This window comes from Hemitrygon akajei, chromosome 15, assembly GCF_048418815.1.
Source record: "Hemitrygon akajei chromosome 15, sHemAka1.3, whole genome shotgun sequence".
NCBI classification, from domain to species: Eukaryota; Metazoa; Chordata; class Chondrichthyes; order Myliobatiformes; family Dasyatidae; genus Hemitrygon; species Hemitrygon akajei.
The window spans coordinates 56,882,060-56,905,912 of NC_133138.1; the positions used below are offsets into that span (position 1 = coordinate 56,882,060).

At 46.7% G+C, this 23,853-nt stretch overlaps 1 protein-coding gene across 2 annotated transcripts in view; it reads left to right on the plus strand.

The window, feature by feature from the left end:
* Positions 1–23,853, plus strand: part of kiaa1191 (KIAA1191 ortholog) — a 35,470-nt gene that overhangs the window by 8,765 nt on the left and 2,852 nt on the right. For both annotated transcript variants that reach the window (XM_073067616.1, XM_073067617.1), the window contains exons 5-7: positions 1,764–1,888; positions 2,844–2,950; positions 6,204–6,346. In XM_073067616.1, coding sequence (XP_072923717.1) covers positions 1,764–1,888; positions 2,844–2,950; positions 6,204–6,346 — 375 coding nt within the window. The remainder of the gene's footprint in view (positions 1–1,763; positions 1,889–2,843; positions 2,951–6,203; positions 6,347–23,853) is intronic.

The window sequence follows — 23,853 nt, forward strand, 5'->3', positions numbered from 1 at the left end:
TTAGTCAAGCATGATTTTCTCTTCATAAATCCATGCTGACTCGGACTGATCCTTCTACTGCTATCCAAATGTGTCATAATTTCCTCTTTTATAATTGACTCCAGCATCTTTCCCACCACTGACGTCAGGCTAACCGGTCTATAATTCCCTGTTTTCTCTCTCCCTCCTTTCTTGAAAAGTGGGACAACATTAGCCACCCTCCAATCAGCAGGAACTGTTCCTGAATCTATAGAACATTGGAAAATGATTACCAATGCATCCACGATTTCTAGAGCCACCTCTTTAAGTACCCTGGGATGTGGACCATCAGGTCCCGGGGACTTATCAGCCTTCAGACTCAACAGTCTATCCCACACCGTTTCTTGCCTAATATAAATTTCCTTCAGTTCATCCTTTACCCTAGTTCCTTTGGCCACTATTACATCTGGGAGATTGTTTGTGTCTTTCCTAGTGAAGACAGATCCAAAGTACCTGTTCAACTCGTCTGCCATTTCCTTGTTCCCCATAATAAATTCACCCGTTTCTGTCTTCAGTGGCCCAATTTTGGTCTTAACTATTTTTTTGCTATTCACATACCTAAAGAAGCTTTTACTATCCTCCTTTATATTCTTGGCTAGTTTACCTTCGTACCTCATTTTTTCTTGGCGTGTTCTGTTTAGTGTTGCAGTAAGGATGCTATTGGGTCTCTGGCTTTGCCAGCCATTCCTTGATGTTTCATGGAGTGGATCAGGTTGATAAAGATTTGTTCCATTATCTTGAGCCCTTCTAAGCAGCTGCATGGATCATCCACTTAATCTGCTTGAAAATTGTTTGAGTTCAATCTTTAGTATTCATGCGCAAGGACCGTGTTATTGGTCATGGAGCAACCTCCTTTTATCTATTTAATCATCCATCATGTCTCACAAATAGTTGTCACAGGATTACATATGTTTGATCTGATTTGTTGGTTTAACAGTTGCTTAGCTCTGTCTACACTGTGTCCACTTCTATTTAGCAGGCAGGTCATCCAATGGCAAAGACCTGGTGAAGCTTCCTGAATAGTGTCAACTTCTGGTGAATTATAATTAAAGTTTCTGCATTATTCCATCTATGGAAATTCCTGAGATGGAAACCATCAGGTCCTGGGAATTGGACATTTTTTGGTGCCATCCAGTCTTCCTTGCTTTTGTTTGTGTTCCCTGCACCTGATTTAGTATTAATTTTCTAAAGATATGTTGTTGATTTTGTAATATTGATGCAAAGCAATCATGCAATTTTGTTTCCAATTTCCTGATTTTCATTTAGTTATCAGTTAATGATTTAAAATCTACAGTACATTGCACATTTATCCTAATTATATAGTTTTTGTGTATTTGTCCTTTCAGTTTCTTCCTTGTATTACTAAAAATCGACATAAAGAACTGATACTAAACACACAGTTGCTGTTGGAAACACAAAAACTGTTTAACTTGTATGTCATTCATACTGTTTATTTCATCCTCTTTTGTTGCCATTTGTATCTCAGTTCTGTTTACAAAGGCATTTTAGAGCTCTCACTTAGTGTTTAACTATTTTTAAAAATTCTTCCAATGTCCCCCAGAGACTTCATTTGAAGTTGAGTGTTTTTTTTGTGATATAGTTTAGGTATATTTGAAGGGAAATATGTGTTAAATATGAGCTCTTTTATGTTAATTGTTCATCAGTGTACACTGATTATTCTTGATACTTCTGGTTGGTAAAGTGTTAATATTTCTGATTTGTATAATTTTATATTTGATTACCAGAGCAGACACAGGAAAGCATACAACGGTTTGAGAAGCAGGCAGGTCTAATGGATGCTGGTTACCAACCACACAAAGGTCTAGTTGCAGAAGAGGCCAGCTATCACCGCGTAGGAGAGGCATTACAGGTAATAGTGGGGCTCTTTTACATTTATAAATCAGATGAACTGCATCCCAGTTCAGGTATGGCAATGTGCAATGCAGATTAAACCTTCCTGTTATGAGCAAAACCGTCCACACTAAAGGATGATTTGGTGATTAATCTTCTAGTACTTTTGCTTCAGAGCTATGTTGAAACCATTTTTGTCAGTGATGGTAGGACAATCTTAGCAAAAAGACTATTTTTATCTCTATTGATACTGAACCTATTAGAAAAAAATCAAATCGGCCTCATGTAGAATATGAAATCACTGCAGAGGTGTGTCTTGGTCAGTGTTGTACTTGAGTTGTCAACAGCTATTATCTTTTAATTGCTATTCTACAGTTTTAAACCTAAATATTGACTATTTTTAAATTTTACCCTTTTTGGGTGTTTACATTTGGAGTATGTAAGGATTAAACCTTAAGTGTGCAGCTTTGATCTTACTACTTTAAAAAAAAAAGATATGCTTGGCATCAAAGGAGTGCAACAAAGGTTCAACAGATTCCTGGGTTGTATTAGGAGAATTTCTGTTGATGTGGTCTTTATTCACTCCAGAAGAATAAGGAGAGATATGATGGGCTAATTTTGTTTAAGAAGGAGATACATTTTTAGATAGAAAAGGCTTCAAGGGATATGGAGAGGGGATGGAAAATGGAATCGAGGAGCTAGATCAGTCAGAAACATTCTGAATTGCAGATAGTCTTGAATGGACAATTTCTGTGTTCTTTTCAGTGTTCTGCACTTTTTGAAGTAAGGTTTCACAATCATTTTGCCTTAAGCTTATAATCCATTCCTTTTGCTAATTTAACTGGGGAAAGCATTAAAGTTTTCTGGACTTTGAGTCATTTATTGATTACCTTTACTAACTGAGCTTTGTGAACTGGATGGATGGTTTGTCAGATGACACTGAGTATTTCTATTTGTGACTTGTGATTCTTCAGAAATTCAAAGCCCAGAGTGTGGACCAAAGTAAAGACGATAAGTCGATATCCTCCTCTCAATCAACTCCTTGTGGATCTCCACAGTCTTCGCCAATGCCAAATCGCAGGTATAGAAAGTAGTCATAGAAATGAGTAGATTATCTGTTCATTTAGTTTATATAAAATTGCTACAGCTTTTGTCAAATATTACTTTAAAGAGCCTACATGAAATGGAATACCGTAGATTCCGGATTATAAGCCGCTACTTTTTTCCCACATTTTGAACAGCTTTGAACTCTGCGGCCTATAATCCAGAGCGGCTAATACATGGTTTTTTTTTCATGCCGCCTCGTAAACATTTTGCCTCGTAACAGTAGACCAATAAAATTGATGAGTAGTTCACAGAGGTCCAATGAAATTGTACGATAAATCAAGCGCACTTTCACAATTAAATTATTGTAAATCAGTCATTTGTACTCACCCTCATCAACATGGAAAATACTCGAAGCAAGACCCGAGCGCGTCAGACCCGATTAGACCCGATCGCAATGCGCAAGCGTCAGACCCGATTAGACCCGAGCGCATTGCGCAAGCGTCAGACCCGATTAGACCCGAGCGCATTGCGCAAGCGTCAGACCCGATTAGACCCGATCGCAATGCGCAAGCGTCAGACCCGATTAGACCCGAGCGCATTGCGCAAGCGCGTCAGACCCGATTAGACCCGATCGCATTGCGCAAGCGTGTCAGACCCGATTAGACCCGATCGCAATGCGCAAGCGTCAGACCCGATTAGACCCGATCGCATTGCGCAAGCGTCAGACCCGATTAGACCCGATCGCATTGCGCAAGCGTGTCAGACCCGATTAGACCCGATCGCAATGCGCAAGCGTCAGACCCGATTAGACCCGATCGCATTGCGCAAGCGTCAGACCCGATTAGACCCGATCGCATTGCGCAAGCGTGTCAGACCCGATTAGACCCGATCGCAATGCGCAAGCGTCAGACCCGATTAGACCCGATCGCATTGCGCAAGCGTCAGACCCGATTAGACCCGATCGCATTGCGCAAGCGTGTCAGACCCGATTAGACCCGATCGCAATGCGCAAGCGTCAGACCCGATTAGACCCGATCGCATTGCGCAAGCGTCAGACCCGATTAGACCCGATCGAAAACGCTGCTTTTAAGTTAAAGTTGATCAATAACTTTTCCTGGTAGGCTGCAATATATATATTTTTACCAGTCGCTAGGAGATATTGGAATGTTGTTCGTGCTGTTCAGTAAAAAAGTATATGCAACGTAATTTGTGTTACCGATACGTATGTATATTTAAAAGTAGCGGTGCGGCCTAAAATCCGGTGCGGCCTTTACAATTAAAAAATTGATTTTATTTCTAAAATTAGAGCCTGCGGCTAATAATCAGGTGCGCTCTGTAGTCCGGAATCTACGGTAGTTATACTGTTTGGACCTTTAATTACTCTACAGTGATGATTAATGGTAAGGCATCCATATTGCTATCCATAATAGAGGTGAAATTGCTAAAAGTTGTTAGCAGTGATGAAAGATTTTTGTTGGGATATACTCTGTCATTTAACTTACTTTGCAACAGTTAGGCATGTAAACATAGAGATTCTTTGTTAAGGGAGAGCTCAATCATACTTTACAGGTTTAGGTTATTGGCAATTTACTGATTGTGGTTGGAAAAAACATTGTAAACATGTGTGCTCATTTACTAATTTATTCAACATAATGCACATTAATAATTTAGCTTGAAGTTGTCCATTTATACAATCCATTTTTATGATTGAAATGTATGCATTTTATATATTAGGTGCAATGTCCTTGGGGAGGATTACTTAACTAGATTTCATGGCCTAAAGATTCTACTGTATAGTGCAACTATTTTAAAATGTATATCTGGGCATTTTATGTCAAATCGTCACACCAGCATCCTCTGTTTATCCACCTATGCAAGGGAAATGCTAGTGACCCAGATGTGGTATAAAACTTACTTTAATATCCTCTGTAAAATTCTACTATGTATAGTGCAGGCTGTGCACATTGAAATAGGTCTTAAAATGAGGGTAGAGCACTGGTTTGCAGTTACATTAAATGGATTGAACCCTGGCATTACCTGGGCCACTTACAGGATTCTGAGACAGATAATGTCAAATGTCTTACATTAGCTATGTTCCTTCTTTAAACATTCTTTGTTAATGATTGTCAATCCATATCTCTGTCCCATCTCCTAGAAAATATATACCGTAGATTCCGGACTACAGAGCGCACCTGATTAAAAGCCGCTGGCTCTAATTTTAGAAATATAATCAATTTTTTACTTGTAAAGGCCGCACCGGATTTTCGGCCGCAGGTGTCCCACGTTGTAATATGAGATATTTACACAGAAAGATATTACACGTGAGGATTTTTTAACTTTTAATTAAATCCATATGGTAACAAAAACAAATACATATTGCAAATGCTTTTTTTCGAACCGTGCCCGTAACGCGGTTACTTTTAAATATACGTTGCGTATACTTCTTTACTGAACAACATTCCAATATCTCCTAACGACTGGTAAAAAATATATATACTGCAGCCTACCAGGAAAAGTTATTGATCGCCTTTAACTTAAAAGCAGCGTTCACTCAGATCCAAAGCCGCTCGCGTAATGTGCTCCCCCCCCTCCTTTCCGTTTATCGCAAACGGCATTTTTCCCACAAGACGCGGCGAAACCGGGTGTGACGTCATAGCATCCCGTGATGTAGTACAGAAAACAAATATAGTTAAAACTCTTCTAACTTTAACTAGAAAATGAATTACTAAGCGAAAATATTATAAACTAAATAACTGCCATAAAGGCAGCACAATGCTTTTCTTCGAGTGTTTTCCATGTTGATGAGGGTGAGTACAAATGACTGATTTACAATAATTTAATTGTGAAAGTGCGCTTGATTTATCGTACAATTTCATTGGACCTCTGTGAACTACTCATCAATTTTATTGGTCTACTGTTATGAGGCAAAATGTTTACGAGGCGGCATGAAAAAAATCATGTATTAGCCGCTCTGTTTTAAAGGCCGCAAAGTTCAAAGCTGTTCAAAATGTGGGAAAAAAGTAGCGGCTTAAAATCCGGAATCTACGGTACATATATATGTGTGTGTGTGTACGTGTGTACATGCGTGGAACTACAAGGCTTTAAACTTAATACTTAATAGAATATTGGAATTGTAATGCTTAATAGAATCTTGCAACAAACATGCAGAGAACTGTCTTAATTTATGATTTTATACACATTGCATTTTTTGGTTCATTATTTTAATTAATACTATATTGTGTTAGAAGAGAAGGAATATTTTATTCCCTTTCTGGTGATGGCTTCAGGTCTTTGTTTGGTCATGGAGCATCTTCTGATTTGAGCAGTAAAAGTCTAGAAGGAGATTCCACCACATCAGTTAGTGAAACAGCCACCACTGAAAAATGGAGGCCTTTTATGCGTTCACAAAATTACAGAGGAATTGAACAAGGTAGGACAAGCATTAAAATTTATTTGCTAAGCATAGTTTTGATCTGCATAGTTTCGATCTACATACCGAGTGCCGTTCAGTTGTTTCCATTTTTGATTTGAAACTGAAGCTGTTGGTTTGAGATCCAACTACAAGCATGTATGCAGATAATTTTCAGCTAGCTGTCTGTATTACACTTTCAGATGATAGTTTCAGGCACTCTTACAACAATGAAGAAGTATGTGGATGAGCACTGAGAGTTGCCAAGGCATGGACCAAGTGCTCATGAATGGGATTAGTATAGATGGTACTTGGTGGTCAATGTGGATATGGTGGACCAAGGGTCATATTTCTGTGTTTTATAACTCTGATTTTTAATATCTAAATTCATTACTTAAAGAAAGAATAGACATGTAAATCAAACTTCCTTAACAAAATTGAAATGCACTTCCTTTATCAATGCAATTTGTTAATTATTCAAGTCTGCAATTTCTTTTTTCTTTTCACCCTCATAATCTTTCAGTTGAGAATTCCAAAGGTTCACTATCTGAATGAAAATATTTTAGACCACATGACCATAATACATAGGAGCAGAATTAGGCTATTACTCCCATCAAAACTACTCTGCCATTCCACCATGCCTGATTTATTATCCCTCTCAACCCCATTGCCATGCCTTCTCCCCTTAACTTATGACACCATGACTAACTAAGAATCTATCAACCTCCTTTTAAAATAACTTAATGACTTGGCCTCCACAGCCATCTGTGACAATTCCACAGATTCACCATTCTCTGGCTAAGGAAATTTCTACTGATCTCTGTTCTAAATAGACATCCTTCTATTCTGGCTGTGTCCTCTGGTCTTAGACTCCCATGCTTCTTATGTGATGAGCCTTTCAATCCGGGAATCATTTTTCTGAACCTCCTTAGAACCCTCTCTAGTTTCAGCACATCCTTTCTAAGATAAGGGGCCCAAAACTGCTCACGATTAAGTGAGGCGTCACCACTGTTTTATAAGCCCTCAACATTACGTCCTTGCTGTTTTATTCTAGTCCTTTCGAAATAAATGCTAACATTGCATTTGCCTTCTTTACCACCGACTCAAGCTGCAAATCAACCTTTAGGGAATCCAGCTTGAGGACTTCCAAGTCCCTTTGCAATTCAGATTTTTGAATTTTCTCTCCATTTAGAAAATATTCTACACTTTTATTTCTTCTACCAAATTGCATGAACGTGTATTGCCTGACATCGTATAGGTGTCCCCTGCTTTTTGAACGTTCGCTTTACGACAGCTGGCTGTTACGAAAGACCTACATTAGTACCTGTTTTCACTAACCAAAGAGAATTTTCACTTTTATGAAAAAAAGACGCCTGCTTTATACGTGTGTTTACCCTGAGAAAGACTACAATGATGGTGAAGCCTTGTGCGGGTAGTTGTTTGCGCATGCTTGTACGTGCGTATGCATATGCATGCGTAGGCGTTTACATGCCGTTTTTTTTCTCCAAATCAATTTTGGCTCACTGTCTTCCTGAGTTTGATAAGTGAAACTACACCATACCTACAATATTTCTACTTTATATAGGGTGCATATTTGTCATATCATTCCTGCTTTTACTATATGTTAGTGTTATTTTAGGTCTTGCGTGTTATTTGGTTTGATTTGGTAGGTTATTTTTTGGGTCTGGGAACGCTCAAAAATTTTTCCCATATAAATTAATGGTAATTGCTTCTTCACTTTATGACATTTCGGCTTACAAACAGTTTCATAGGAATGCTCCACCTTCGGATTGTGGGGGAAACCTGTATTCCATCTGCCACTTATTTGCCCATTCTCCTAATCTGTCTTAAGTCTTTCTTTAGCCTCTCTGCTTCCTCAACACTACCTGCCCTTCCATCTATCTTCATATCATCTGAAAACTTGGCCCTAAAGCCATCAATTACATCATCCAAATCATTGACATGTAATGTAAAAAGAAGCAGTCCCAACATAGACCCCTGTGGAACACCACTAGTCACTGGCAGCCAACCAGAAAAGGCACCCTTTATTCCCACTCTGCCTCCTGCCAATCAGCTACTGCTCTATCCATGCTAGTAGCTTTCCTGTAATACCTTGGACTCTTAACTTGTTAAACAACCTCATGTGTGGCACCTTGTTAAAGGCCTTCTGAAAATCCATGTACACAACCTCCACCTATTCTTTGTCTGTCCTCCTTGTTATTTCTTCAAAAATTCCATCAGATCTGTTAGGCAAGATTTTCCCTTGAGGAAGCCATGCTGAGTTCAGTCTTATTTTACCTCGTGCCTCCAAATACCCAGAAAGCACATCTTTAATAATCGACTCCCAATATCTTCCAACCACTGAGGTCTAAATAACAGGCCTATAATATCCTTTTCTCTGCCTCTTCTTTCTTGAAGAGTGGAGTGACATTTGAAATTTTTCAGTCCTTTGGAGCCATGCCAGAATCCATTGATAGATGAAAGATCATTAATAATGCCTCCCCAATCTCTTCAACCACCTCTTTCAGAAACCTGGGGTGTAGACCATCTGGTCCAGGTGACTTACCTACCTTTAGATCTTTCAGTTTCTGAAGCACCTTCTGCTGAGTAATGGCAACTTAACTCACTTCTGACCTTGGCACTCTTGAACTTTTGGCGTACTGCTAGAGTCTTCCACAGTGAAGACTGATGCAAAATATTTATTCATTTCGTCTGCCATTTCCTTGTCCTCCATTACTACCTCTCCAGCATCATTTTCCAGTGGTCCAATATCTGTTCTCGCCTCTCTTTTACACTTCATACATCTGAAGAAACTTTTGGTATCCACTTTAATATTATTGGCTAGCTTACCTTTGTATTTCATCTTTTTCCTTCTTTATACCTTTTTAGTTACCTTCTGTTGGTTTTTAAAAGCTTGCCAATCCTCTAACTTCCCACTAATTTTTGGTCTGTTATATGCTCTCTCTTTGGCTTTGACTTTTCTTGTCAGCCACGGTTGTGTCACCCTGCCTTTAGAGTACTTATTTTTCTTTGGGATGTACAGTATCTATTCTGTGCCTTCTGAATTACTCTCAGAAACTCCAGCCATAGTTGTTCTGTTGTAATCTCTGCTAGTGTTCCCTTTCAATCAATTTGGCCTCTCTCATGCCTCTATAATTCCCTTTACTCCATTGTAATATTGATACATCTGACTTCAGCTTCTTCTCAAATTGCAGGTGAATTCTATCATATTATGATCACTGGCCCCTAAGAGTTCCTTTACCTTGAGCTCTAAACAATTCTGGTTTGTTGCACAACACCCAATCCAGAATAGCTAATACCCCTAGTGGGCTCAACCATGAGCTGCTGTAAAAAGCCATCTTGTAGGCATTCTAGAAATTACCCCTCTTGGGATCCAGCACCAACCTAATTTTCCCAATCTACCTGCATATTAAAATCTCCCATGACTATCATAACATTATCCTTTTATCACGTAATTTGTAGACCACATCTCTGCTACTCTATACAACTCCCATCAGGGTCTTACTACCCTTGCAGTTTCTTAGCTCTACCCAGAACTATTTCCACCATCTGATCCTATGTCACCTCTTTCCAAAAACTTGATTTCATTTTTTACCAACAGAGCTAATCCACCCCCTCTGCCTACTTGCCTGTCCTTTTGATACAGTGTATATCCATGAATGTTAAGCTCCCAGTTATAATCTTCTTTCAGCCATGATTCAATGATGCCACAATGTCATACATGCCCACCTGTAACTGCTACAAGTTCATCTGCCTTATTCCATATACTGTGTGCATTCAAACATAACACCTTCAGTCCTGCATTCATCACCCTTTTCAATTTTGTGTCCCTTTTGATTGCAGCTCATCCCTTTGACTGCAATTTTGTCCTATCATCAGCCTGTCCTTGCTAGCATTCTCACTATGTACTGCTTCTGTTTGTAATCCAACTACCACATCCTCAGCCCAATCACTCCGGCTGCCATCCTCCCGCCAACTTAGTTTAATCCCTCCCACAACCAATCTAGAAAACCTGCTGCTCTCCCTCCACTCTGAGATGTGCTAGATCTGAGCACCTGGGAAACAGCATGCTGGGGCGACCCACTTCCTAGCGCACTTGAACCGGCTCACAAATAGCCAGCGCACAGGCACAAAGGCCAGGTCCGCAACAAAGGGAAAAAGCCTGTGGGGGTTTGTGAGTACGTGTCCCTTACAGCATCCGCGCCCGGGGAGGACGGGATGAGAGAGGCTTTAAAGCAAGGCTGTGAAGTTCGAATAAAATCATCTTTAATTGCAGTTTACCGACTCCGTGTCGTTATTTTAGTGCTGCGTGTAGCACACTGCTACAATTGGTGTCCCCGACGGTCCAAACGATTTTTGGACCGGAGATGACCGACGCCGCATCTGTTCATGCGGTTTCGTTGAAACTGCCAAGCTTCTGGACGCTGCGACCTCACCTATGGTTCCAGCAAGCAGAAGCCCAATTCCACATTCAGCAGATAACCTCAGAGGACACACGTTACTACTACGTGGTGAGCTCCCTCGACCAGGACACAGCGGCCCAGGTTGCGGAGTTCATACAGTCTCCCCCGGCGGACGGAAGTACACGGAATTCAAAGCCCTGCTCCTAAGGACTTTCAGACTCTCACGGCGCGAGTGGGCTGCCCGCTTACTGCACCTGGATCGCTTGGGAGACAGACCTCCATCGGCTTTAATGAATGAGATGTTGTCTTTGGCCGGCGGACACACACCCTGCCTCATGTTTGAGCAGGCATTCCTGGAGCAGCTGCCCGAGGACATACGCCTGCTGCTGTCCGACGCGGATTTCAGCGACCCCCGGAAGGTGGCAACCCGGGCGGACTTGCTGTGGAATGCCAAGAAGGTGAGTGGGGCATCCATCTCACTGATCACCCGGCCACGCTCCCAGCAGCAAACCAGTCCAGGCCCGCTAGCCCCAGAGGCAGGGTTGGGGAGCCCAACAAACACTGGTGTTTCTAACACCAGCGGTGGGGCGCAGAAGCCCGCTGTTGTAGCCCGCCCTGCCAGTTCCCGGGAAACGCCAGGGTCAGCCGCCGCTGATGGCTACGGCGGCTGGCCGTCGGGATAGCCTCCTGTATGTGTGGGACAAGAGGTCGGGACGCCGTTTTTTTGTCGACACCGGTGCCGAGATCAGCGTCTTACCTCCGACGAGTTACGACACCCGCAGCAGGGCACTGGGTCCCCCCCGAGGGCTGTGAACGGCAGCACGGTAAGGACCTACGGCACCCGTACGGTGCAGCTACATTTCGGCTCCAGCCGGTTCACGTGGGACTTCACACTGGCCGCCGTAGCCCAACCGCTTCTGGGCGCGGATTTTTTGCGGGCTCACAGCCTGCTGGTCGACCTGCCGAGGCAGAGGCTGGTCTACGCCGAGACCTTTCAGAGGTTCTCCCTGGGAGAAGCCCAGTTGCCAGCCCCACACCTCGGCTCCATCACGCTGTCTGACAACGACTTCACCGGATTTCCCATCGGTTCTGGCACCGCAGTTCACGGCAGCCATGCCCTGACACGGCGTACAGCACCACATCCCGGCCCAGGGACCACCCCTCCACGCCCGTGCTCGGCGGCTTCCCCCGGACAAGCTCTGAATGGCGAAGGAGGAGTTCAAGAGGATGGAGGAATTGGGGATCATCCGGCGGTCCGACAGCCCATGGGCCTCCCCCCTGCACATGGTGCCCAAAGCGACAGGGGGCTGGAGACCGTGCGGCGACTACCGCAGGCTGAACGAGGCTACCACACCAGACTGCTACCCTGTGCCGCACATTCAGGACTTTGCAGCAAACCTGTAGGGCGCACGGATCTTCTCCAAGGTAGACCTCGTCCGAGGATACCATCAAATCCCGATGCATCTGGACGACGTCCCCAAAACGGCTCTCATCACCCCGTTCGGCCTTTTCGAGTTCCTCCGCATGCCGTTTGGCCTGAAGAATGCCGCACAGACGTTCCAGCGGTTAATGGACGCGGTGGGACGTGACCTGGACTTCGCATTCATCTATTTGGATGACATCCTCATAGCCAGCAGCAGTCGTCAGGAGCATCTGTCCCACCTCCGTCAACTCTACGCCCGACTGAGTGAATACGGTCTAACAATCAACCCGGCCAAATGCCAGTTTGGGCTCGACACCATTGACTTCCTGGGCCACAGGATTACTAAAGACGGGGCAACCCCTCTGCCCGCTAAGGTAGATGCGGTCCGCCATTTCCCCCGACCCACCACGATCAAAGGCCTTCAGGAGTTCGTAGGTATGGTCAGTTTCTACCACCGCTTCCTCCCTTCAGCTGCCCGAATCATGCCCTGTTCGCCCTGCTGTTGGGTCCGGGCAAGGACATTGCCTGGGACGAGGAGTCCGCCGCTGCTTTCATTCAAACAAAGGAAGCTTTGGCGAATGCCGCGATGCTAGTGTACCCCAGAATGGACGTCCCTACCACCCTCACAGTGGATGCATCTAACACGGCAGTCGGCGGGGTGCTGGAACAACTCATCGAGGGGCGCTGGCAACCCCTGGCATTTTTCAGCAAACACCTGTGGCCACCCGAGCTCAAATACAGTGCTTTCGACCGGGAACTGTTGGCGCTATACCTGGCAATCCGGCATTTCCGGTACTTCTTAGAAGATAGGCCCTTCACCCCGTTCACGGACCACAGGCCACTTACCTTTACGTTCACGAAGGTGTCCGATCCCTGATCGTCCTGCCAGCAGCGCCATCTGTCCTACATCTCTGAATACACGATGGATGTCCGGCACGTTTCGGGTAAGGACAATGTCGTGGCGGATGCGCTCTCTCGCCCTAACATTCATGCCCTTTCCCAAGGGGTAGACTTTGAGGCGCTGGCGGAGGCGCAGCAGGCAGACGAGGAGATCCCGAGTTACAGAACCGCAGTCTCCGGCTTGCAGCTCCAGGACCTCCCTGTAGGCCCAGGTGAGAGGACCCTACTCTGTGACGTCGCCACCGGCCAGCCCCGTCCCGTCGTCCCGGCAAACTGGTGGCGCCGTGTTTTCGACTCCATTCATAACTTAGCGCACCCCTCCATCAGGACAACTGTCCGGATGGTAGCCAACCGGTTCGTTTGGCACGGACTCCGCAAGCAGGTCAGTTCATGGGCCAGAACGTGCATGCACTGCCAGAAGGCCAAGGTGCAGCGGCACACCAAAGCTCTGCCGCAGCAGTTCCACCCCACCCACCGGCGTTTCGACCACATTCATGTGGATATCGTGGGCCCCCTGCCAGCGTCGTGTGGCGCGCGGCACCTCCTGACTATCGTGGACCGGTTCACAAGATGGCCAGAGGTGATCCCGCTCACGGACACCACCTCCGAATCTTGCGCCCGGGCACTGATCGCCACCAGGGTGTCCCACTTTGGTGTACCGGCCAACATTACCTCCGACAGAGGCGCCCAGTTCACCTCCAGCCTGTGGTCAGCTATGGCCAGCCATTTGGGGACTCAGCTGCACCACACCACTGCCTACCACCCACAGTCGAACGGACTAGTGGAGCGTTTCCACCGTCACCTAAAGTTGGCTCTCATGGCCCGCCTGCGAGGAGCTAACTGGGCGGACGAGCTTCCCTGGGTCCTACTCGGCATCCGCACGGCGCCCAAAGACGATCTGCACGCCTCGTCGGCCGAGTTGGTGTATGGCGCACCCCTGGTCGTCCCCGGGGAGTTCATACTAGCCCCAAGGGGGCAAGAGGAAGAACCCGCAGCAGTCCTGGGCAGACTACGCGAGAGGCTCGGTGACCTGGCCCCCATACCCACCGCAGCATGGGCAGAATCCGACCTGCGTACCCAAAGACCTGCAGAACTGTAAGTTTGTGTTTGTATGACGGGGCGGGCATCGGCCACCGCTGCAACGGTCCTACGAGGGGCCGTTTACGGTGCTCAGGAACAACGGGTCCACGTTCGTGCTGGACGTTGGGGGGAGAGAGGAGGTTTTCACGGTGGACCGACTCAAACCGGCCCATGTGGACATGGCGCAACCGGTCGAGTTTCCGGCACTGCAGCACAGAGGCCGACCTCCCAAACAGGGTCCGGCCCAGACTGTGGACATTGGGGGGTGTATCGCCGGTTCTGGGGGGGGGGGGGGGGGGGGTTATGTGGCGACCCACTTCCTAGCGCACTCGAACCGGCTCACAAATAGCCAGCGCGCAGGCACAAAGGCCAAGTCCGCAACAAAGGGAAAAAGCCTGTGGGGGTTTGTGAGTACGTGTCCCTTACAGCATCCACGCCCGGGGAGGGCGGGATGAGGGAGGCTTTAAAGCAAGGCTGTGAAGTTCGCATAAAATCATCTTTAATTGCAGTTTACCGACTCCGTGTCGTTATTTTAGCGCTGCGTGTAGCACACTGCTACAATGCCATCCTGGCTTCTTTCATGGCCACAGAATCTACTGTCCATTCCCCCTAGCTATCGAGTCTCCTATCACTAACATCCTGACTTTACTTTTGCCTGTTACTGGCTACTGGCCAATGCAACTGGCCTTGCTGTGCCCTGATAGGCCACACACCCCTCACCCCAAAACAGTGTCCAAAGGGATATGCTTGTTGCTGAGGGGAATGGCCCTACTCTGTTTCATCTCAGATCTAAATCAAAGCTTATTTTGAGGCTGTGGCCTCTAGTTCTAAATGTCTCTTTTAGAGGCAACCCATTAAGAACTGTAAGAGTTGTTTACTTCAATGAGAAAGCCATTTGAGCTTCTAAATTCAAGGGAATATTGAATTTAGTCTGCTTAAGTTTTCTTCATCAGAAAATCCAGTCGTATGATTCTATAGACAGTAGTCCCTTATACAATTCCAGTAGGCCATCTTTGCATTTGAATCCCCTTGCAGTAAAGACTACCATGTAATTTGTGTTCTTAATATCCTGTTGTGCTTGCAAGTTATCTTTCAATGATCTGTGTACAAGGACATTTAGGTTCCTTCGACCATAGTGATGTTTCAATTTCACATCATTTAAAAAAACACTGCTTTTTTTTTGTTGTCAATGTGTGACACCACTTCTTCTTACTTCTTTAAACCATTTGCCATCTATTGCCCTTTTACTTAGTGTGTGTAAATCCTCTGCATCTTACAACCTATACTGTAGCCTTGTCTAATTTGTTTGTTATATCCTGAAAGATTTCATAGGGATTGGCTGACTGGCAAGAGGCAGAGAGAGGAATAAAGGGGGACTCTGCTGATTAGGTGCCGGTGACTAGTAGCGGTCTGTAAGAGCTGGTGTTGGGACCTCTTCACATTTTATGGTACTGTGCAAAAGTCTTCGGCACATGTATAAAAAAATCTGTAAAGTGAAGATGCTTTCAAAAATAATGAAATACAAAGTTCCTAAATATAAAAAATTACTATAAAGAGCAGTAAACAGTAAAAACAAAACCTATATCAAATCAATATTTGGTATGACCACCCTTTGCCTTTAAAACTGCATACATTCTCTTAGGTACACTATCATGCAGTTTATAAGAAAATCAGCGGGTGGGTTTTAAGCATTTGAGATCTTTCCACAATTCTACAGATTTTGCAGAACTTTGTTCTTCTTTTCGCTGAAGGTAGTTCTTTATGACCTTGGCCATTATCCTGCTGGAGAATGAAGTTGGGACCGATCAGCCATCTCCTTGATGGTATTGCACGATGGATTACAATCTGCTTGTACTTTGCAGCATTGAGGAATCCATTAATTCTGATCATGAATTGCATTTGCAAAAGTGCAGCCCCAAATCTGCAGGGAACCGCCACCATGCTTCACTTCTGGCTGAAAGCACTCATCCATGTAACTCTCTCCCGCACTTCTGTGGATAATCTGCCTCCTGTTTGAGGCAAAAATTACAAATTTTCGCTCATCAGTCCAGCGGTTTTGCTGCTATTTTTCATAACCCAGGCCTGGTGTTTTTGTGGATAGGTCTCTTGGGCTTGTTTCCACTTCAGAGCATTGGCTTTTTAGCAGCAACTCTTCCCTGAATATCACTTCTGACAAGCCTTCTCCAGACTGTAGAGTGGTCTACACAAAGTACACTGCAGATGCTGTGGTCAAATCAACACGTACAAACAAGCTGGATGAACTCAGCAGGTCGCATTAGGGTGCATTAAGGAAATTTCAATGGATGCTGCCCGACCTGCTGAGTTCATCCAGCTTGTTTGTACGTATAGAGTGGTCTAATTGTGTACCAGTGGTTTCTGCGAGTTCAGAGCTGATAGCAATGTTGGACGACTTCTGATTCAGAAGGGACATCAGTTTGACGTATCTCTCATCTGCTGCACTCAGTTTCCATGGCTGACTAGTGTGTTTCTAGTCCTCAAAATTGCACATTTCTTTGTGCTTCTTCAGAAGAGCTTGGACATACATCTTGAATCTCTTACACAAAATTTCTGCTTGGGAGAAACCTTACTGATGCAGGATGACCACATTCGGTCTGTTTGCTATGTTCACTTTTGCCATGGTGTAAGAATTGATGATTTGAAGGTTAAACCATCACATTTGCCACACCCTCCCCTTTTCATTTGATTGTCCTTCACCCAGTTTAGTTCTTTCTACACCCATTTCTGTTTTATTTAATCAGTTTAGTGTATTAAACTCATTATGTCATTGATCATTAGCACCTGTTTGTTTCTTTGCTTAATCATGCACTGGGCTATATCTATAAAGTAATTAAGTTTTTATTTGTAAAGTGATTTATTACTTAGTATATTACTTTCTTTAAATAAACAAAAAGACTAATAATTAATTTTTTTGAAAATGAATGTATAGAAATCTAAATTTTGCTCTTTTAAACTGACTCACTAATGCAGAAGACAAAAAAATAAACATCTAAGACAATATTTAAATTGAAGCAAATTCAGAAATCAGAGGTGAAAAGGGACTTGGTATTGCTTGTGCAGGATTCCCTAAAGGATAAATTGCAGGATGAGTTGGTGGTAAGGAAGGCAAATATACGTTAGCATTCATTTTGAGAGGACTAGAATATAAAAGCACAGATATAATGCCAAGACTTTATATGGCATTGGTCAGACCACATGTGAAGTATTATGAGCAGTTTTGGGCAATTTATCTAAGAAAAGATGTGCTGGCATTAGAGGGGTATAGAAGAAGTTCATAAAATTGATCCCAGAAATGAAAGGCTTAATGTATGAAGAGCATTTCATGGCTCTGGGCCTGTACTTGCTTGAGTTTAAAAGAATGAGGGGTATCTTATTGAAACCTTTTAAATATTGAAAGGCCTAGAGTTGACATGGAGAAGATGTTTCCTACAGACTCAAAAGTGTTTAAGGCCATTTCCAGTACACAAGTGTAAAGAAGAATAAAATAATTGTTACTCCAGATCCAATGCAACACAAAAATACAGTAAGATAAAGAATATATAACATAGATTTTATCCATAAATTGACACCAGGCAAGTTAACTCTGACAGGAAATGATAAAGTAGTGTTGGTGGCAGGGGGTGTGGTGGGTGAGTTTGTGGGTTGAGCTGTTCAGCCTTACTGCTTGTAAAAAGTAACTGTATTTGAGTTTTGTGGCCCTGGCATGAATGCTGTATAGTCTTCTCCCTGATGAGAGGAGGAGGAGAAGGCAGGGTGGGATTGTTTGATGTTCTGACCCTTTTGCTGTAGCTTTTTGTACATACCTCTTGAACCAGAAGGGGTACCTTCACACAAATTCATTTGCCCCATCGCTCAACTGTTCCCTCAACCTATGGACGCACTTTCAATGACTCTTCATCTCATGTTTTGGATATTTACCACTTACTTCTACTGACTTACTTAATTTTTTTTTCATTTTTGCAGTTTGTTGTCCTTTGCACATTGATGGGTTTGTCCATCCTGTTGGGTGTGGTATTTCATTGATTCTATTGTGTTTATTGGATTTACTTAATATTCCTGCAAGAAAATGAATCTTAGGGCTGTTTATGGTGACATACAGTGCCTATGAAAAGTATTCACTCCCCTTGGAAGTTTTTATGTTTTATTGTTTTACAATGTTGAATTACAGTGGGCTAAATTTGGCTTTTTTTGACATTGATCTACAGATAAAGACTCGTGTCAAAGTGAAAACCTGTCTATATAAAGTGATCTAAATTAATTACAAATTAATATGACATACTAACTCATCACTGGTGCAGCCAATTGGATTTAGGAATCACATAATTAGATGGAAATCACTGTGTGTTTCAATTGATTGTAGTAAAAATACACCTGTATCTGGAAGGTCCAACTGCTGGTGAGTCAGTATCCTGGCAAAAACTACACCATGAAGGCAAAAGAACACTCCAAGCAACTCTGTGAAAAGGTTATTGAAAAGCACAAGTCAGGAGATGGATGGAAGAAAATTTCCAAGTCACTGAATATCCCTTGGAGTAGTTAAGTCAATCATCAAGAAATGGAAAGAGTATGTCACAGTTTTAAACCTGCATAGAGCAGGTCATCCTCAAAAACTATGTAACTGTAGCGGTGTGCTACACGCAGCGCTAAAATAACGACACGGAGTTGGTAAACTGCAGTTAAAGAAGATTTTATTTGAACTTCACAGCCTCGCTTTAAAGCCTCCCTGATCCTGCCCTCCCCGGGCGCGGATGCTGTAGGGGGCACGTACTCACAGTCCCCCGCGGGCTTCTCCCTTTGTTGGTGAAGCAGACCTGGTGCCCGTTTGGGACTGGCCTTTGTGCTGGCGCGCTGGCTATTTGTGAGCCGGTTCGAGTGCGCTAGGAAGTGGGTCGCCACATAACCCCCCCCCAGAACCGGCGATACACCCCCCAATGTCCACAGTCTGGGCCGGACCCTGTTTAGGAGGTCGGCTTCTGTGCCGCCGTGCCGGAAACTCGACCGGTTGCGCCAAGTCCACATGGGCCGGTTTGAGTCAGTCCACCGTGAAAACCATCTCTCTCCCCCCAACGTCCAGCATGAAGGTGGACCCGTTGTTCCTGAGCACCGTAAAAGGCCCCTCGTAGGGCTGTTGCAGCGGTGGCCGATGCGCGCCCCGTCGTACAAACACAAACTTACAGTTCTGCAGGTCTTTGGGTACGCAGGTCGGGTTCTGCCCATGCTGCGAAGTGGGTATGGGGGCCAGGTTGCCGAGCCTCTCGCGTAGTCTGCCCAGGACTGCTGCGGGTTCTGCCTTGTGCCCCCTTGGGGCTGGTATGAACTCCCCGGGGACGACCAGGGGTGTGCCGTACACCAACTCGGCCGACGAGGCGTGCAGATTGTCTTTAGGCGCCGTGTGGATGCCGAGTAGGACCCAGGGAAGCTCGTCCACCCAGTTAGCTCCTCTCAGGCGGGCCATGAGAGCCGACTTTAGGTGACGGTGGAAATGTTCGTCTGTGGGTGGTAGGCAGTTGCGTGGTGCAGCTGTGTCCCCAAAAGGCTGGCCATAGCTGACCACAGGCCGGAGGTAATGTGGGCCGGTACACCAAAGTGGGACACCCAGATGGCGATCAGTGCCCGGGTGCAAGATTCGGAGATGGTGTTGGTGAGCGGGATCGCCTCTGGCCATCTTGTGAACTGGTCCACGATAGTTGGGAGGTGCTGCGCGCCACGTGACACTGGCAGGGGGCCCACGATATCCACATGATTGTGGTCGAAATGCCGGAGGGTGGGGTGGAACTGCTGCGGCAGAGCTTTGGTGTGCCACTGTACCTTGACCGTCTGGCAGTGCATGCACGTTCTGGCCCATTCACTGACTTGCTTGTGGAGTCCATGCCAAATGAACCTGCTGGAGACCATCCGGACGGTAGTGCGGATGGAGGGGTGCGCTAAGTTATGAATGGAGTCGAAAACGTGTCGCCGCCAAGGTGTCGGGACGGGGCTGGCCGGTGGCGACGTCACAGAGTAGGGTCCTCTCACCTGGGCTTACGGGGAGGTCCTGGAGCTGCAAACCGGAGAGTGCGGTTCTGTAACTTGGGATCTCCTCGTCTGCCTGCTGCGCCTCCGCCAGCGCCTCAAAGTCTACCCCTTGGGAAAGGGCATGAATGTTAGTGCGAGAGAGCGCGTTCGCCACGACATTGTCCTTACCCGAGACGTGCTGGACATCCGTCGTGTATGCAGAGATGTAGGACAGATGACGCTGCTGGCGGGACGACCAGGGATCGTGAACGTAAAGGTAAGCGGCTTGTGGTCCGTGAACGGGGTGAAGGGCCTACCTTCTAAGAAGTACCTGAAATACCGGATTGCCAGGTATAGCGCCAACAGTTCCCCGTCGAAAGCACTGTATTTGAGCTCGGGTGGTCGCAGGTGTTTGCTGAAAAACGACAGGGGTTGCCAGCGACCCGCGATGAGTTGCTCCTGTACCCCACCGACTGCCGTGTTAGATGCGTCCACTGTGAGGGCGGTAGGGACGTCCATTCTGGGGTGCAGTAGCATTGCGGCGTTTGCTAAGGCTTCTTTCGTTTTAATGAAAGCGGCAGCGGACTCCTCGTCCCAGGTTACGTCCTTGCCCGGACCCGACATCAGGGCGAACAGGGGGCGCATGATTCGGGCAGCTGAAGGGAGGAAGCGGTGGTAGAAATTTACCATACCCACGAATTCCTGAAGGCCTTTGATTGTGGTGGGTCGGGGGAAATGGTGGACTGCGTCTACCTTAGTGGGCAGAGGGGTTGCCCTGTCTTTAGTAATCCTGTGGCCCAGGAAGTCGCTGGTGTCGAGCCCGAACTGGCATTTGGCCAGGTTGATTGTTAGACCGTATTCACTCAGTCGGGCATAGAGTTGACGGAGGTGGGACACATCCTCCTGATGACTGCTGCTTGCTATGAGGATGTCATCCAAATAGATGAAAGCGAAGTCCAGGTCGCGTCCCACCGCGTCCATTAACCGCTGGAACGTCTGTGCGGCATTCTTCAGGCCGAACGGTATGCGGAGGAACTCGAAAAGGCCGAACGGGGTGATGAGAGCCGTTTTGGGGACGTCATCCGGATGCATCGGGATTGGATGGTATCCCCGGACGAGGTCTACCTTGGAGAAGATCCGTGCGCCGTGCGGGTTTGCTGCAAAATCCTGAATGTGCGGCACAGGGTAGCGGTCCGGTGTTGTAGCCTCGTTCAGCCTGCGGTAGTCACCGCACGGTCTCCAGCCCCCTGTCGCTTTGGGCACCATGTGCAGGGGGGGGAGGCCCATGGGCTGTCGGACCGCCGTATGATCCTCAATTCCTCCATCCTCTTGAACTCCTCCTTCGCCAGTCGGAGCTTGTCCGGGGGAAGCCGCCGAGCACGGGCGTGGAGGGGTGGTTACTGGGTCAGGACGTGGTGCTGTACGCCGTGTCGGGGCATGGCTGCCGTGAACTGCGGTGCCAGAACTGATGGGAAATCCGCCAGGACCCTGGTGAAGTCGTTGTTGGACAGCGTGATGGAGTCGAGGTGAGGGGCTGGCAACTGGGCTGCACCCAGGGAGAACGTCTGAAAAGTCTCGGCGTGGACCAGTCTCTGCCTTGGCAGGTCGATCAGCAGGCTGTGAGCCCGCAAAAAATCCGCACCCAGAAGCGGTTGGGCTACGGCGGCCAGTGTGAAGTCCCACATGAGGCTGGAGCCGAACTGTAGCTGCACCGTACGGGTGCCGTAGGTCCTTACCGTGCTGCCGTTCACAGCCCTTGGGGGGGACCCAATGCCCTGCTGCGGGTGTCGTAACTCGTCGGAGGTAAGACGCTGATCTCAGCACCGGTGTCGACCAAAAAACGGCGTCCCGACCTCTTGTCCCACACATACAGGAGGCTATCCCGATGGCCAGCCGCCGTAGCCACCAGCGGCGGCTGGCCCTGGCGTTTCCCGGGAACTTGCAGGGCGGGTGACAGCGGCGGGCTTCTGTGCCCCACCGCTGGTGGTAGAAGCACCGTTGTTCGTTGGTCTCCTCACCCCTGCCTCTGGGGTTAGTGGGCTCTGAGGCCGGGCCTGGTCTGGTTTGCTGCTGGGAGCGTGGCCTGGTGATCTGTGCGACGGACGCCCCACTCACCTTCTTGGCGTTCCACAGCAAGTCCGCCCGGGCTGCCACCTTCCGGGGGTCACTGAAATCCGCGTCGGACAGCAGCAGGCGTATGTCCTCGGGCAGCTGCTCCAGGAATGCCTGCTCAAACATGAGGCAGGGTGTGTGTCCGCCGGCCAGAGACAACATCTCATTCATTAAAGCCGATGGAGGTCTGTCTCCCAAACCATCCAGGTGCAGTAAGCGGGCAGCTCGCTGGCGCTGTGAGAGTCCGAAAGTCCTTATGAGTAGGGCTTTGAAGTCCGTGTATTTGCTGTCCTCCAGGGGCGACTGTATGAACTCCTCAACCTGGGCGGCTGTCTCCTGGTCGAGGGAGCTCACCACGTAGTAGTAACGTGTGGCATCCGAGGTTATCTGCCGAACGTGGAATTGGGCTTCTGCTTGCTGGAACCATAGGTGAGGTCGCAGCATCCAGAAGCTTGGCAGTTTCAATGAAACCGCATGAACAGATGCGGCGTCGTTTATCTCCGGTCCAAATATCGTTTGGACTGTCGGGGTCACCAATTGTAGCGGTGTGCTACACGCAGCGCTGAAATAACGACACGGAGTCGGTAAACTGCAGTTAAAGAAGATTTTATTCGAACTTCACAGCCTTGCTTTAAAGCCTCCCTTATCCCGCCCTCCCTGGGCGCGGATGCTGTAAGGGGCACGTACTCACAATCCCCCGCAGGCTTTTCCCTTTGTTGGTGAAGCAGACCTAGCGCCCTTTTGGGACTGGCCTTTGTGCTGGCGTGCTGGCTATTTGTGAGCTAGTTCGAGTGCGCTAGGAAGTGGGTCGCCACATAACCATGCAAGAAGGGGACTAATGAGGGAGGCCACCTGGAGACCTATGACAACTCTGGAGGAGTTACAAGCTTCAGAGGCTGAGATGGAAGACACTGGGCATACAACAAATGTTGCCTGGGAGCTTCACCAGTCGCAGCTTTATGGGAGTGTGGCAAAGAGAAAGCTACTCCTGAGAAAACACTCAACTGAAATCTCTGCTAGAGTGTGCCGGAAGCCATGTGGGAGACTCTGAAGTCAGCTGGAAGAAGGTTCTATGGTCTGATGAAACCAAAATTGAGCTTTTTGGCATCAGACTAAATACTATGTTTGGTATAGGCCAAACACTGCACACCATCAAAAACACATCATCCTTACCGTGAAGCATGATGGTGGCTGCATCATGCTGTGGGGATGGTTCACTGCAACAGGCCCTGGAAGGCCAGTGAAGGTAGAGGGTAAAATGAATGCGGCAAAATACAGGGAAATCCTGGAGGAAAACATGATGCAGTCTGCACAAGATCCCAAACATAAAGCTAAAGCTACACAGGATTGGCTTACAACCAACAAAGTTAATGTCTTGGAGGGGCAAGTCAGAGTCCAGAACTCAATCTCATTGAGAATTTGTGGACTTGAAAAGGGCTGTTCGCTGATGATCCCCATGCAAACTGACAAAGCTTGAGCAGTTTTGTAAAGAAGAATGGGGAAGATTTGCAGTGTCCAGATGTGCAAAGCTGATAGAGACCTATCCACACAGACTCAAGGCTGTAATTGCTGCCAAG